The sequence below is a fragment of the Pelophylax lessonae genome (assembly GCF_965119305.1).
Source record: "Pelophylax lessonae genome assembly, chromosome: 3".
NCBI classification, from domain to species: Eukaryota; Metazoa; Chordata; class Amphibia; order Anura; family Ranidae; genus Pelophylax; species Pelophylax lessonae.
The window spans coordinates 157,709,308-157,722,252 of record NC_138770.1 but is presented as its reverse complement, the minus strand read 5'-3'; the positions used below and the strand labels follow the sequence as shown (position 1 = coordinate 157,722,252).

At 46.1% G+C, this 12,945-nt stretch overlaps 1 protein-coding gene across 1 annotated transcript in view; it reads left to right on the top strand.

Annotated features, from left to right (window-relative positions):
* Window positions 1–10,529, top strand: part of TRAPPC12 (trafficking protein particle complex subunit 12) — a 313,601-nt gene extending 303,072 nt beyond the window's left edge. Inside the window, exon 12 of the mRNA XM_082251892.1 lies at window positions 10,119–10,529. Coding sequence (XP_082108018.1) covers window positions 10,119–10,361 — 243 coding nt within the window. The 3' untranslated portion in view covers window positions 10,362–10,529. The remainder of the gene's footprint in view (window positions 1–10,118) is intronic.
* Window positions 10,530–12,945: the final 2,416 nt, after the last annotated feature.

The following is a 12,945-nucleotide window of genomic DNA, read 5'->3' as shown; positions in this document are numbered from 1 at the left end:
AACAATGATTGGTGGTATCCCCACACGGCATGAGAACAATGATTGGTGGTATCCCCACACAGCATGAGAATTAAGATAAATTAAACTGGAGCAGCGAATAAATGCGCATCACACAATTTGTGCATTGAGCCAGTGAACACAAAAAAAGAAGTCACACTGTAAATTAGTAGCATAGACAATAATCCCAGAGGAGAGAACTCCTTTAACCACTTCAGCTCCAAAAGGATTTACCCCCTTAATGACCAGGCTATTTTTTGTGATTTGGGACTGCATTACTTAAACGAAAAATTGTGCTGTCGTGCGATGCTGTACCCAAATAAAATTGATGTCCTTTTTTCCCACAAATGAAGCTTTCTTTTGGTGGTATTTGATCACCTTTGCGGTTCTTAGATTTTGTGCTATAAACAAAAAAGAGTGACAATTTTTGAAAAAACACTATTTTTTACTTTCTGCTATAAAACATTCATATTTTTGGTAAAAAAAAAAAAAATCCCAAAAAGAGTATTTTAATTTGCGCAAAAGTTATAGCGTTTACAAACTATGGGATAGATTTTTGAACTTTTTATTTTTGGTTTTTATTAGTAATAGCGGCGATGAGGGATTTTTTTCCCCAAATCATCACGGGCTGTGGAAAATTTGGCGTTTCATTTGGAAATCAAGGTCCCAGAGTCTAGAGGAGGAGTGGAGAGGCACAGAACTCAAGTTGCATGAAGTCCAGTGTAAAGTATCCACAGTCTCTAATGATTTGAGGAGCCATGTCATCTGCTGGTGTTGGTCCACTGTGTTTTATCAAGTCAGCATAGCCCTCTACCAAGAAATTCTAGAGCACTTAATGTATACCTCTGCTGACCAGCTTTATGGTAGGTTTATTTTAACAGTGAGGGACAGAATAACAAAAAAAAAAAGGAAAAAAGCTTTTTAGAAAAGTTATAAATTGATTTTAATCATTGAAATAAGTATTTGACCCCCTTCTCAAAACATGACTTAGTACTTGGTGGCAAAACCCTTGTTGGCAATCACAAGTCAGATGTTTCTTGTAGTTGGCCACCAGGTTTGCACACATCCGAGAGATTGTTTTCCCACTCCTTTTCAAACCTTCAGCTCCCCTCTACATTTTTTCTATGGGTCTGGAGACTTCTTCTTGAGCCACTTCTTTGTTCCCTTGGCCGTGTATTTGGGTGTGTTTTGAGTCATTGTCATGCTGGAATACCCATCCACAACTCATTTTCAATGCCCTGCCTGAGGGAAGGAGGTTCTCACCCAAGATTTGACAGTACATGGTGCCGTCCATCGTCCCTTTGTTGTGGTGAAGTTGTCCTGTCCCCTTAATAGAAAACACCCCCAAAGTTTAACCTGCTTGTTTGACAGTTGGGATGTGTTCTTGGGGTCATAGGCAACATTCCACCTCCTCCTCCAAACACAGTGAGTTGAGTTTATGCCAAAGAGCTCGATTTTGGTCTCACCTCAGCACAACACTTTCACCCAGTATATATAAATGTTCCCCCTTGCATACACACAGTAATAATAGAAATTGGTAAAAGTCTGCATTTTTGCTCATTGCACACGCTTCCCAGTTATATTTACATACATGCTATGAGCTGAAAAAAGTTTCTTTAATAACATTACTTTATAAGGCAATAGAATACACAAACACCATTAAAACTTTTTTTTTTTTTAAACCGGTGTATTCCCAAGCTGTAAAGGCCCATTCACGCCCTTTAAGTGTGAGGTGTAGGGGGACTCTTCATAGTGCTGGTACATTTTGCTTATTGTATCTGTGCATTAAGGCACCCGTTTTTTAAAAAAAAAAAATGCCAGCACACCACATTTTCCTCTAGGTTTACTTGCGTTGCAGTCACGTGTGATACAAACATATTATGATAATGCAAAAAAAAAGAATGCAGTCTAAATGTTTTTTCTTTCATTCATTGATGGACACAGCTCCTGGTATTCATAGCCATTGGGTTATACTGCCCCTTACAGGAGTAGGACACTAGGCAGAAAAAATTCTGGCTACACCCATGGGCAGTCCCAGGGTATATACTCCCTCTCTCTGCTATAGCAACTCAGTTTTTTTTTCTGCCTAGTCACTCCCCTTCCACATACGCTGGGGTTGTTTGGGTGGTCTGGCCACTTTCCAGGGATGGGGGCAGGGTGCTGACTGGCGATGGGGGCCAGGGGAGTGCCCCGCTGGCAACTGGACAATCGACTGCGTGGGGGGGTTGTACCTGGTGGGGCCTCCTGCCAGGATCTGTCTTAGAGGCCTGGTCTCCCAATTCTGGGTCCCTATATGCCTCGTGGTGCCACCATTTTGTTGTAGCCTGCGTGTTCTATACACGGTGGCCATGTTTGTGTAATCCGGCGACCATTTTGTTGTCGTTTGCCATTGAAAATAGTGGCGACCATGACAGTGGAGGTCTGTGGGAGGCGATTTTGGAGGTGGGAGCCCCTCCTCATTCCCTAGTGCCGATTCCTGGATCATTTTACTTCCTGATCGCCTCACGTGTAGTGCAGATTATTCTGGTGACTGCAGGTGCTTGTCTCTGTGGGTGGTGAGTCTGGTGGGGTCCTCTCATTCTCTACTGCGGATCGCTTGGTGCATTCTGCCTGGCGACTGGGTGGTGCTGCCAGTGCGGTGGGGTCCCCCTGGAGGCTCATGGAGTCTTTGGAGCACATTTCCCCACCTGATCCCCTCTCTGAGGCTGCGGGTTCCAACCATCCATCCATGCACTAATGGTGGTCCTGGAGTCCCTTGTGTCCCCGGTGGAGGTAGCTTGGGGGCTACGGGCTAGCAAAAAGCACCCCTGCCTCATCTCATCAGATCCTGAATCTGATTCAGCCGCACCGCGCCTGGAATCCTCTGATAGTGAGGATGATTCCTCCACGTCTGCGACCGCGCACGAAAAGGCACTGGTGGATGCACTGATTGTATCTGTGCATGAGACCCTGAAGATGGACGCAGCTGAAGCTGCAATGGAGGCATAGGTACCCTTTGGCACTCGCAAGCCATTCAGAGCGCAAAGGTGTTTACTTTTCCTGCCTATTTTGACAGAATTGTCGCTAAAGAGTGGGGACGACCAAACCGTCCCCGTGGAGTCCCTAAGCGCTTTATTAGGCATTACCCCTATGAGGTGTCCCTTCTTAAGAAGTGGACTTTGCCGCCGGTGATGGACCCCCCTGTTTCCAGATTGAACAAGGCAACTGTGATTCCGGTGGAAGAGTCCCCGTCCTTTAGGGATCCGGCTGACTGGAAAGCGGAGGCTGTGACCCGCCATATGTACACTCTGGCTGGTTCGGCAATGAGGCCAGTATTTACCATTGCCCTAGTTTCACAAATGCCGGCCGAGTGGGCTAAGCTCTTATGCCGTGGCTGCAGTTTATCTGTGATAACTCTTTGGATGCGGCTCCCCTTATGGCTCGCCTCTCTGTTTTGGCGATGGTCCTTCAGCGTGTCTTTCACTTCAAGACTTCAAAAATGGCTTTGACTGATCTTCCTTTCCAAGGAGGTCGCCTGTTTGGAGCTACCCTGAATGACCTCATTAAAGGCCTCACAGGGGGGAAGAGTACTTTTTTTCCGCAGGCAACTAAGGGCAAGGAACCTCGTCCTAGACGTTGCCCTCCTTTTCAACTCATAAGAAGTTTTTTCGTCCCTCAGGGTCGACTGACAAGGGCTCAAAGCCTTTCCGGGCCTCTTCAGGTGGATCCAAATGAACCTGGTCTGGAAAGCCAAGATTGGGCTTCTCCAGACCCGCGGACAAGGCTCCTTCAGCATGAAGGTGCGCCCTCACCCGTATCAGGGGTGGGAAGACTTCTTTGCTGGTTTCCAGACCCGCGGACTTCCCTAGTGAAAGTCAAGTGGGTCCACAAAGTCATTCGTCCGGCTACAAGATCGAGTTTCACTCTTGTCCCCCGGCAAGTTTTTTTTCCTTCCTTCCTGCTTGTGCCTGTCCCCAGACTGCTTACAAGGCCTTTTTGGGGTGGTACAAGACCTGTTCTTTCAAGGGGTGATTGTCCCGGTTTCGACTTTTAGAACGCTTTCAGGGTTTTTACTCAAACCTGTTCACAGTCCCCAGGAAGGAAGGCAAAGTGCGTCCAATCCTGGACCTCAAGGCGCTAAACTGCTGTGTGCGGGTACAGAATGGAGTCCATTCGAAAGGTGGTGGTATCCCTGCCTCGGGGATTTCCTCGCCTCTATCGATATCTAGGATGCCTACCTTCACATTCAAATATGTGCCAGTCACCAGCGTTTTCCCGGCTTTGCTGTGATAGAGGAGCATTATCCGTTTGTGGCGTTACCCTTTGGTCTCGCCTCTGCTTCTCGAGTCTTCTCAAAAGTGTTAGCCTCGTTGCTAGCCTTGCTACACCAACAGGGGATCGCAGTACTGGGCTACTTGGACGACCTCCTGCAAGCAGAGTCCCCTACAGCTCTGGTGGACAACCTGGAGATCACAATACGAACTCTGCGAGAGTTAGGCTGGATTCTGAACCTTCAGAAGTCTGCTCTGATTCCGTCCACAAAGCTAGACTATCTGGGGCTGACTCTGAACTTGGCCTTAGCCAGAGTGCTCCTTCCTCTGGACAAACTCCAAAAATTGCAGGCTGCAATTCGCCTCCTGCTGTCCAACAGATGGCCGTCCCTCTGGACTTGCATGCGGGTTCTGGGCCTGATGGGGTCTACCTTCAAGGCGGTTCCATTTGCACAGTTCCATACGAGGTCCCTGCAAAGGGAGATTCTGGCCAAATAGGACAAGACACCGCAGTCTCTGGACAATCAGATCCGGCTGAGTCGGGGAAGAAGGGAGTCCTTGATATGGTGGCTTCTCCGGCGCTTCGGCTGGGAAAATCCTTCCTCCCCTTGTATTGGACAGTGGTCACCACGAATGCCAGCCTGTCCAGCTAGGGAGGGCTCCTCGGCAAGCATTCTGCTCAGGGGATCTGGACGCTGTAGAAATTCAGACTACCAATCAATGTCTTGGAACTTCGAGTGATCAGACAGTTACTGGACCATTTGGACAGATCGTCTTCAGGGTTGTCCAGTGTGTATTAAATTGGACAATGCCACCTCCATGGCTTATGTCAAGCATCAAGGGGGCACAAGAAGTACCCTGGTGGCTTTGGAGGTAGCTGGCATGCTAAGGTGGGCAGAACGGTTTGTTCCAGCCCTCTGGATTATCTCAGTCGGCAGGCGTTGGACCATGGGGAGTGGTCCCTTCATCCGTAGGTGTTTCATCAGCTAGATCTCCGGCGGGGCAACCCTAAGGTGGATCTGTTGGTGTCTTGGCTCATTAGAAAGGTGCAGAGGTTTGTGGTTCGGTCAAGGGATACTCTGGCGGACACCACAGATGTTCTGGTGGCATCAGTATCAGCTGATTTACGCCTTCCTTTCTCTCAAGCTTCTGCCCAGACTTCTATGCAGGATTGAGGTAGAAGGGATTCCGGTCATCTTATGACACTTTTCCACTGCAAGTACCGGCTCCGCTCCACTCGACACTGCTTGGCTCAGTTTGCTTTTGCGCTGCGTGGTGCGAGTCGGCATGTTTCAGAACTGTATAGGCTCTACTCGGCTCGGTTTGCTTTTCCACTAAAGTAGTAAGTGGGTGGGATGACAACGATTCTCTGACCAATCAGTGGCTAGTAGTGACAAACAATCAAGGCTGCATGCAAAGGATTGTGGGATATGGTATAGGTACGGCCCGCTTGGAACCCCAACCGAGGTGGTACTGTTTAAGTGAGCCATACCGAGCCATACTATGTAGTGGAAAAGCGCCGCTGTACCAAACTGAACCGTTCTAACATGTACCATGCAGTGGAAAAGCGCCAAACCGAGCCGTACCATGCAGTGGAAAAGCACCATAAGTGGCTCCAGACTGGCCTCACCGGGCTTGGTACGCCGATCTGGTGCTGCTGGTCACTGACATTCCTTGGAAGCTTCCTCTCCAGCAGGATCTTCTGTTTCAAGGACCGATCTACCATTCTGCTTTACAGCCGCTGGCTTTGATGGCTTGGCTGTTGGAACGCCAGGTGCTGAAGGATAGCGGTTTATCTGAGTCTGTGATTCCTACCTTGTTGAAAGCTAAGAAATCTACTTCTAGGAAGATCTACCATTGTACGTAGTAGACGTACTTTGCGTGATGTGAATCTCTTGTGGTTCCTCCTCGCTCCTTCTCGTGGCTCGGATATTAATCTTCCTTCCAAGGGGGGTTGAACAAAAATTGGCCTGGAGTACCATCAAGGACCAGGTATCTGCTTTGGCGGTCTTCTTCCAACGACCTTTGGCCACATACTTACTTCCTGGTTTGTACCTTTCTTCAGGATGTCCGACATTTGGTTCCTCCAATGCGGGCTCTGTTGCCGCCTTGGGATCATAATTTGGTGCTTTCAGCTCTGCAGAAACCTCCTTTTGAGACTAGTCAGGAGATTCCCCTGCTTACATTGTCCCAGAAGGTGGCCTTTTTAGTGGCTATCACTTTTGCGTACAATGGGGCCGGAACTGGCGGTGTTATCCTGTCCTTCACCTTACCTGGTGATTCACAGGGCTAAAGTGGTTTCTTCGCCCCTGTCCGTCGTTCCTTCCAAAGGTTGTTTCTGACTTTCATTTGAATGACGACATTGTGCTGCCTTCCCTGTGTCCCAGGCCTAAACATCTGAAGGAAATTGCCTTGAATGCCTTGGATTTGGCCTGGACAATTAGGGTGTACCTAGCAGCTACGGACTCTTTCAGGAAGTCAGACTCTCTATTTGTGCTCACGGATGGACCTTGAAAAGGGTTGTCCGCTTCCTCTGCAACCCTTTCCAGATGGATCAGACAGACGGTGGTTCAGGTCTATTCCATCAGGGGTCAGGTTCCTGCTTTCCCTGTCAAGGCGCTCTCTTAATAGGGCGCTTATTGCCTCCTGGGCCTTCCGTCATCAGGAGTCAGTGATGCAGGTTTGCAAGGCGGCCACCTAATCGTCAGTGCACACTTTTACAAAGTTTTTTTCAGGTGGGCCCTGGTTGTTTGGTTGAGCCCCTGTTTCCTGGTTGGCTATTTAGCCTTGGGAATTTTTTGGTTGTTCCCACCCCTCATGTTTAACACTGCTTTGGGACATCCCAATGGTTATGAATACCAGGAACTGTGTCCGTCAATGAACGAAAGAGAAAATGGGATTTTTGACTTACCGTAAAATCCATTTCTCTGATGTTCATTGACGGACACCACACCCACCCCTCTGTGGAGTTATTCTCCTGACACTGCTTGTTACAAAACTGAGTGGCTATAGAAAAGAGAGGAAGTATACCCCCTGGAACTGCCCATGGGTGTAGCCTAAATTTTTTTTCTGCCTAGCGTCCCACTCCTGTAGGGGGTAGTATAACACAATGGTTATGAATGCCAGGAGCTGTCTGTCAATGAACATCAGAGAAATGGATTTTACGGTAAGTCAAAAATCCCATTTTTCTCTAGTGATTCTATAAATAGAAAGCCCACCATTCCAATAGGATACCTGAAGCCATGGAAAATATTTTGCCAACTAACCAGAGAAGGTCAATGCCTGCTTGGTTGTGTTTAGCAGAGAGAGCTGCATTGCTGGGAAAAGTTTCAAGCTATATAGTCAATCCTCAGTGACCAATCAAAGCATTTGCATGTGATGATCTAGCAGTGCAGGGCTTAACCACAGCATGAAAAGCATGAGCAGGAGTTAGAAGTGTTTATCGCTCCCAGAAGTTTTTCAGACTATCAGTCTTTTCAGGACTGATGAAAATAAAATGTAAAGCTACAATTGGCTTAGCATTCTGGGAGGTGACAGGCAGATTTTTCTGGCCACCATGTTCACTGAAAGATCTGTGGGCAGACCAGTGCTGGAACAATGTCCTTTACCATTCAAGGCCCAGCCCTTGTTTAGTCCAAAAATCTTTCAGTGAAGCGTATTAATATGCAGTATTTTTCACATTGACGTGCATTGCATTATTACTGATCTCTCGGCATATAGCAAAGACAATTGCATGTAGTTCTACATTCATTAATACATCACTAAACGCTAGCAGCATAAGCACCTGTGTCTGACTTGGTGTCAGCCTCTAACAAACCCTGTACAACAGATTTCCGAGTGGGAGAGTAACAGCAGCCCAAAGAGCCAATCAGTTCATGCTCTGCGAGAGAGCATGCTGAGCGGAGGAAAGATTAAAATGGAGAATTATTGAGCTCATTCGCCTGCATCTCCTTTCACTCTCCAGCCACAGGCTGACTGTCTGGGCTCAGAGGAAGTGGGATTCATGATGTTAGCCTGCATTGAACCCCCCCGAAGATTGAAAACATACTATATACTAGTGTATTGCAGGGAGGTGTTGCAACAAAAGTTGCATTATTTAGCTAGTCTTTTAATGTGCTATAAATATTTTCTTATTTATTTTTCATTGAGGTTCTGCTTTAAGGCAGCCCATTCCAAATGAGTGCACGATAATATATGAAAACCTGGATCAGCACCTATTGTTAATGCAGAACACCACAATGCATGGCATGTGTGTTGCGGTACGCTGCAGTATGTGTGTTCTGCAGGACAATTTGATTTTTAAATGAATGACAAAGCAATGCAGTACACAAACTGCATGCGTTACAGCAGAGTTGTTCAACTCAATTTCATTGTGGGCCGCATCACCATTATGGTTGCCCTCAAAGGGCCAGTTATATCTGTAGAATTAGATGTCCAGAGCACCCCACGCCCCCTTACATCCTTACATGGGATGTCAAGAACCCCCCCATCATCAGAAGTCAAGAGTCACCCACCCTTCCTTACAGCACAATGCACCCCCTTACCTTGTGCTGCTGCCAGGAAGAAGATGCAGATGGATCTGGGAAGAAGTGCAGAGTCTGGAGGAGAACCAGAGGAGTGCTGGAGTCAGCTTCCAGAGTCTGCTGAATGCTGAGACCACTGTAGACAAAGGCAAGGGAGTGTTGCGGCTGCACAGAGAGGTGCAGGATCTGCAGGAGGAGTTCTGCCCTCCTCTCTGCTGCGGACTGCTGAGAAGGGGGGGAGTGGGCAAAGATGAGCCTTTCGGCAGCTGCACAGAGGAGTGCAGGATCTGGCAAAGGAGTTCTTCTGTCCACTATGCTGCAGACTACAGGGACAAGGTGGGGGCAGAGGCGAGGGGTTGCCGCAGCTGCAGGAGAGGTGTGAGGCCACATGAAATGGCCTAGGGGGCCGCATTCGGCCCACTGGCCTTGTGTTTGACACCTGTGCGTTACAGGATAAACCACACCTATTACCAGACAATAACACATATTTCTGAAGCCAACCCCTAACTAACCTGTTACACACTCTTACTTTGGAGACTCCAAGTGACCATCCCAAGCACATTGCACCAACATGATCCACTTTTATCACAATCCGAAAACAGGCCCTTAGAACTGGAGAGCATGCATGTAGACTTCAAGTGCCTGCAAATAGCCTGAGGAAGATCCGCAGTGCTGAGATACAACAAAGAATAAAAAGAAAAGATGTAAAAACGAATTAAAAAAAAAAAAAAAGAAAATAGTTGTTTGCTACACAGTACATTAGCAGACTAAATGTCAGGGTTTACATCTGCATTTATTATGTTTTGAGTACTCCCCTTGCTAGCTGTTAGTCTCGATCCACACTAGCGCGACTTGTCAGGCGACTTGTCAGCCTGACAAGTCGCGCTCCCTCGCGGTCCATGGACTGCAGCTCAGTGCAGTTTACTTCCTGACTTGGCAGGCGCTGAGATAAAACCAGTTACTAGATAGGTCGCATATTGTACTATTTTCAGTTAGTCTTCACAGACCCATACCCTTGCATTGCAGAATTGTAAAGCAAAGACAGTGTGCTGCTGCAGACGGCACTGTGTGTGTGTGTGTGCATGTGTACAGTATATATGTAATATACAGGATTTTGTGTGTGTAATGAGCAGATATTGCTTCCCCTATGCTGGTATAGAGTTATCAGTTATGAACAGGAATGGTGTTTCTCAAACATTAGCACAGGTTGATCAGATTACGTAGCATTGCTTGGTTTAGGAATGCAGCAAAGCCATGTGGCGCTGTGCCGCAGTGAGCACATTGATGAGGTTATCGATCTCTGCTTTATTGTTCCACCTCATTCCCAAAACTGTTTTTTTTTTTCCAGGCAAATAACAATGCAGCCGTTTGCCTGCTTTATTTGGGCAAATTAAAGGATTCCCTCAGGCATTTGGAAGGATTGGTTCAGCAGGATCCCAAACACTATCTTCACGAAAGCGTTCTCTTCAATTTGACAACTATGTATGAGCTGGAGTCCTCGCGCAGTATGCAGAAGAAGCAAGCCCTGCTGGAGGCGGTAGCTGTCAAGGAAGGTGACAGCTTTAACACTCAGTGTCTGAAGCTGCTATAATTCTGCTGCTGCTACATCTCCTCACACTGAGAAAAGACTGCAAGGAAAAAGTCCTTCCTGTGTATATATTTCTGCTGGAAAATGGAAATGGGCTTCCCAGGTTAAATCAGATACTAGGATTGAAATTTGTTTATGCTATGTACTTTGTCAAATAAACAATAGATATTATCTTTTTTTCCAGGTCTCTTTTTGTATCACATTGAACTGATTATACATAATCATGGAATATATTTCATGGTATTTAGGGGGATATGTTAAAGAGGACCTGTTAGCTTGTAGCTTATTCAGTTAAACAATGCTGCTTTTTTTTCCAATGCAGTACCAATACCAATGCTAGGAGATTGGGTTAGAGGAGAAATAAGTCTCATCCTGACAAAAAATGTTATTACCTGTTGGAGTTAGATTTAGCAAGCTTTTCACAGGGCTTCACAGTGGACTGCCGACTCTTGTCACAAGATTACAGTCTATATAAAAAAAAAAAAAGAGTGCAGTGATGGAAGTATTAAAAATGGTGGCATGAATTCTTATGGACTCCGATTCAGGACCACCTCAGAGGTTTACTAAATCTGCAGTTAGCTGCAGAGGATCAATACTAGGATTAAAACGGGAGCCACTCAACAGGTAGGATGTCCCCTGACTCACTGTAAGTGTAAAATTGTAAGATGGTTAGAGTGCATCTTTAATCTGGATCTGACAAGTAGAAATCCTGCCAGTCAGCTGCTTCACAATGACCATGAAGACTCTTCAGATCTGTGGGGTTCCAATGAGTTTTTTAGGCACTGTACAGAAATGTAGTCATAGGAACCCTACTGTGCTATATAATTAAATGGATTGAATTATTCACATAAGACAATAAATTGTTCCTCAGCCTATCCAGAACTGTGTAAAGGCCAAACAAATGTAGAGTGTTATAGATGTAACGTAAAGAGCCACAGATTGCTCCACAGTCCAAAGCCCAACAGGCTACACAAAGCACACCGAAAAGGGCCAAGCATCTCTGAGTCTGCGGGCATACCTCAGACACCCTTCTTACTGCTCTGACTGGTGGTAGATAAGCTAGGACACTCCTCAGGCATAGTGTACATCACCAGTGTAAAAGGTTCCTCTTTTTTTAACATGGAGCTTCTGTATGACTGGCCCTCTTAATAAAAGAAAAGAGATGTTTCTGTGATGAGGGAGGCAGCTGCAGAAATTAAAACTGAATGAAGAGACAAGTCCTATTTAACTCTCTTTGAAGCTTTATCTGATTTCAAACCTGCTTAATTTCCTAATGGTGCCATGGCATCATACAAGAAAGTTTATACTGAAGAAATATGAAGGTTGCAAATTCTGACCTTCAAAAACACTTTGTTCCCTGGCTGTCCTGCTGACCTTACCCAACTCCTGAGTCACTAACCTTAAACCAGTAGTCAGATCAGTGTCTGGAAATATTAGAACCAGAGATGGCCAGGGAGATAGGGGCTGCTGTCTCCGACCTTTTCTTCTACAAATGCTATGTCCTTTCATTACACGTTTTATTTAATGTGTAGCTGTAGTTGTAAAAGTAAAATATAGTGTATTTTAAGTGATCACATATTTTATGTCCTGTCAGTGTTTTGCATCTGAACACATTGTGCCACTGCGTTAGGCAATCCATTAAAAATTAATGAGCTGTAACCCAAAAATGTAGGCCCTGCTGCGTTTGTTTTCACCTGCAGTGCATCACAACCCACATCATACATTGTTATATATGCTGGACATGTGTTGGGTTGCCATGCATGCTATTCTACTGTGCTGTGTCTCTTCCATATCATCTTTCACCACCAGCGGCTTAAGACAAGGCAGAACAGAACCACTTGTAGCTGGACAGCTAGGTATACTTCACAGCTGCACTCTCTGCTATACATGGTTGCCTCTGCAACCACTTACAACAGAAGAGTGCCCTAGACACTTCTCACTAATACATTCATAGTACAATGTGACAGCTACGTCCATCTGACATTTGTGGGCCCACTGCACGAAGGATCTGTCACAATCCTCTCCCCTCTACGATTCACTGTCATCTGCTGTCCATTCCTCCTGTAGGAGCAGAGACAGCAAGCTGTGGAAGGGAGAAGTCTGTGGGTTCCCAAGTGGGAAGGAATGAACATAGTGCTGAGCACTCCAGTGTTCATAAATGAAGAGATCATAAACATGAATGGAATGTATACTATCTCTTCCAAGTTTCAGTGAACAGGTGGTGCTCTCCAAGAAGCACTTCCTATTCAGTGTGCTGGGCTGCAGAGGAGAAGTAGATTGGGCACTATGTGTCGTCCTAATTTCTCTAGCTCAAAAGGGAAATATCAGAGGACTGTTTATACTCCTGATATTTCCCAAAAGCCACCCAAACAGTAATGTTTAGAAAAAGTTATTTAAAATAAACCAGAAATAGGTCCTCGCTCACATCAAGATCAAGATCATTGCCACTGGGCATTAAAATGCATGTTCTTGGTGTTCTGTGGTGCTATTTATTGTTGGCACCCCAGTACACCTTACCAAGGTTCAAGCACTGCAGCACTCTAAAATGCATGGAAAGTAATCACAATGTGTTGTGGTGCACTGCACT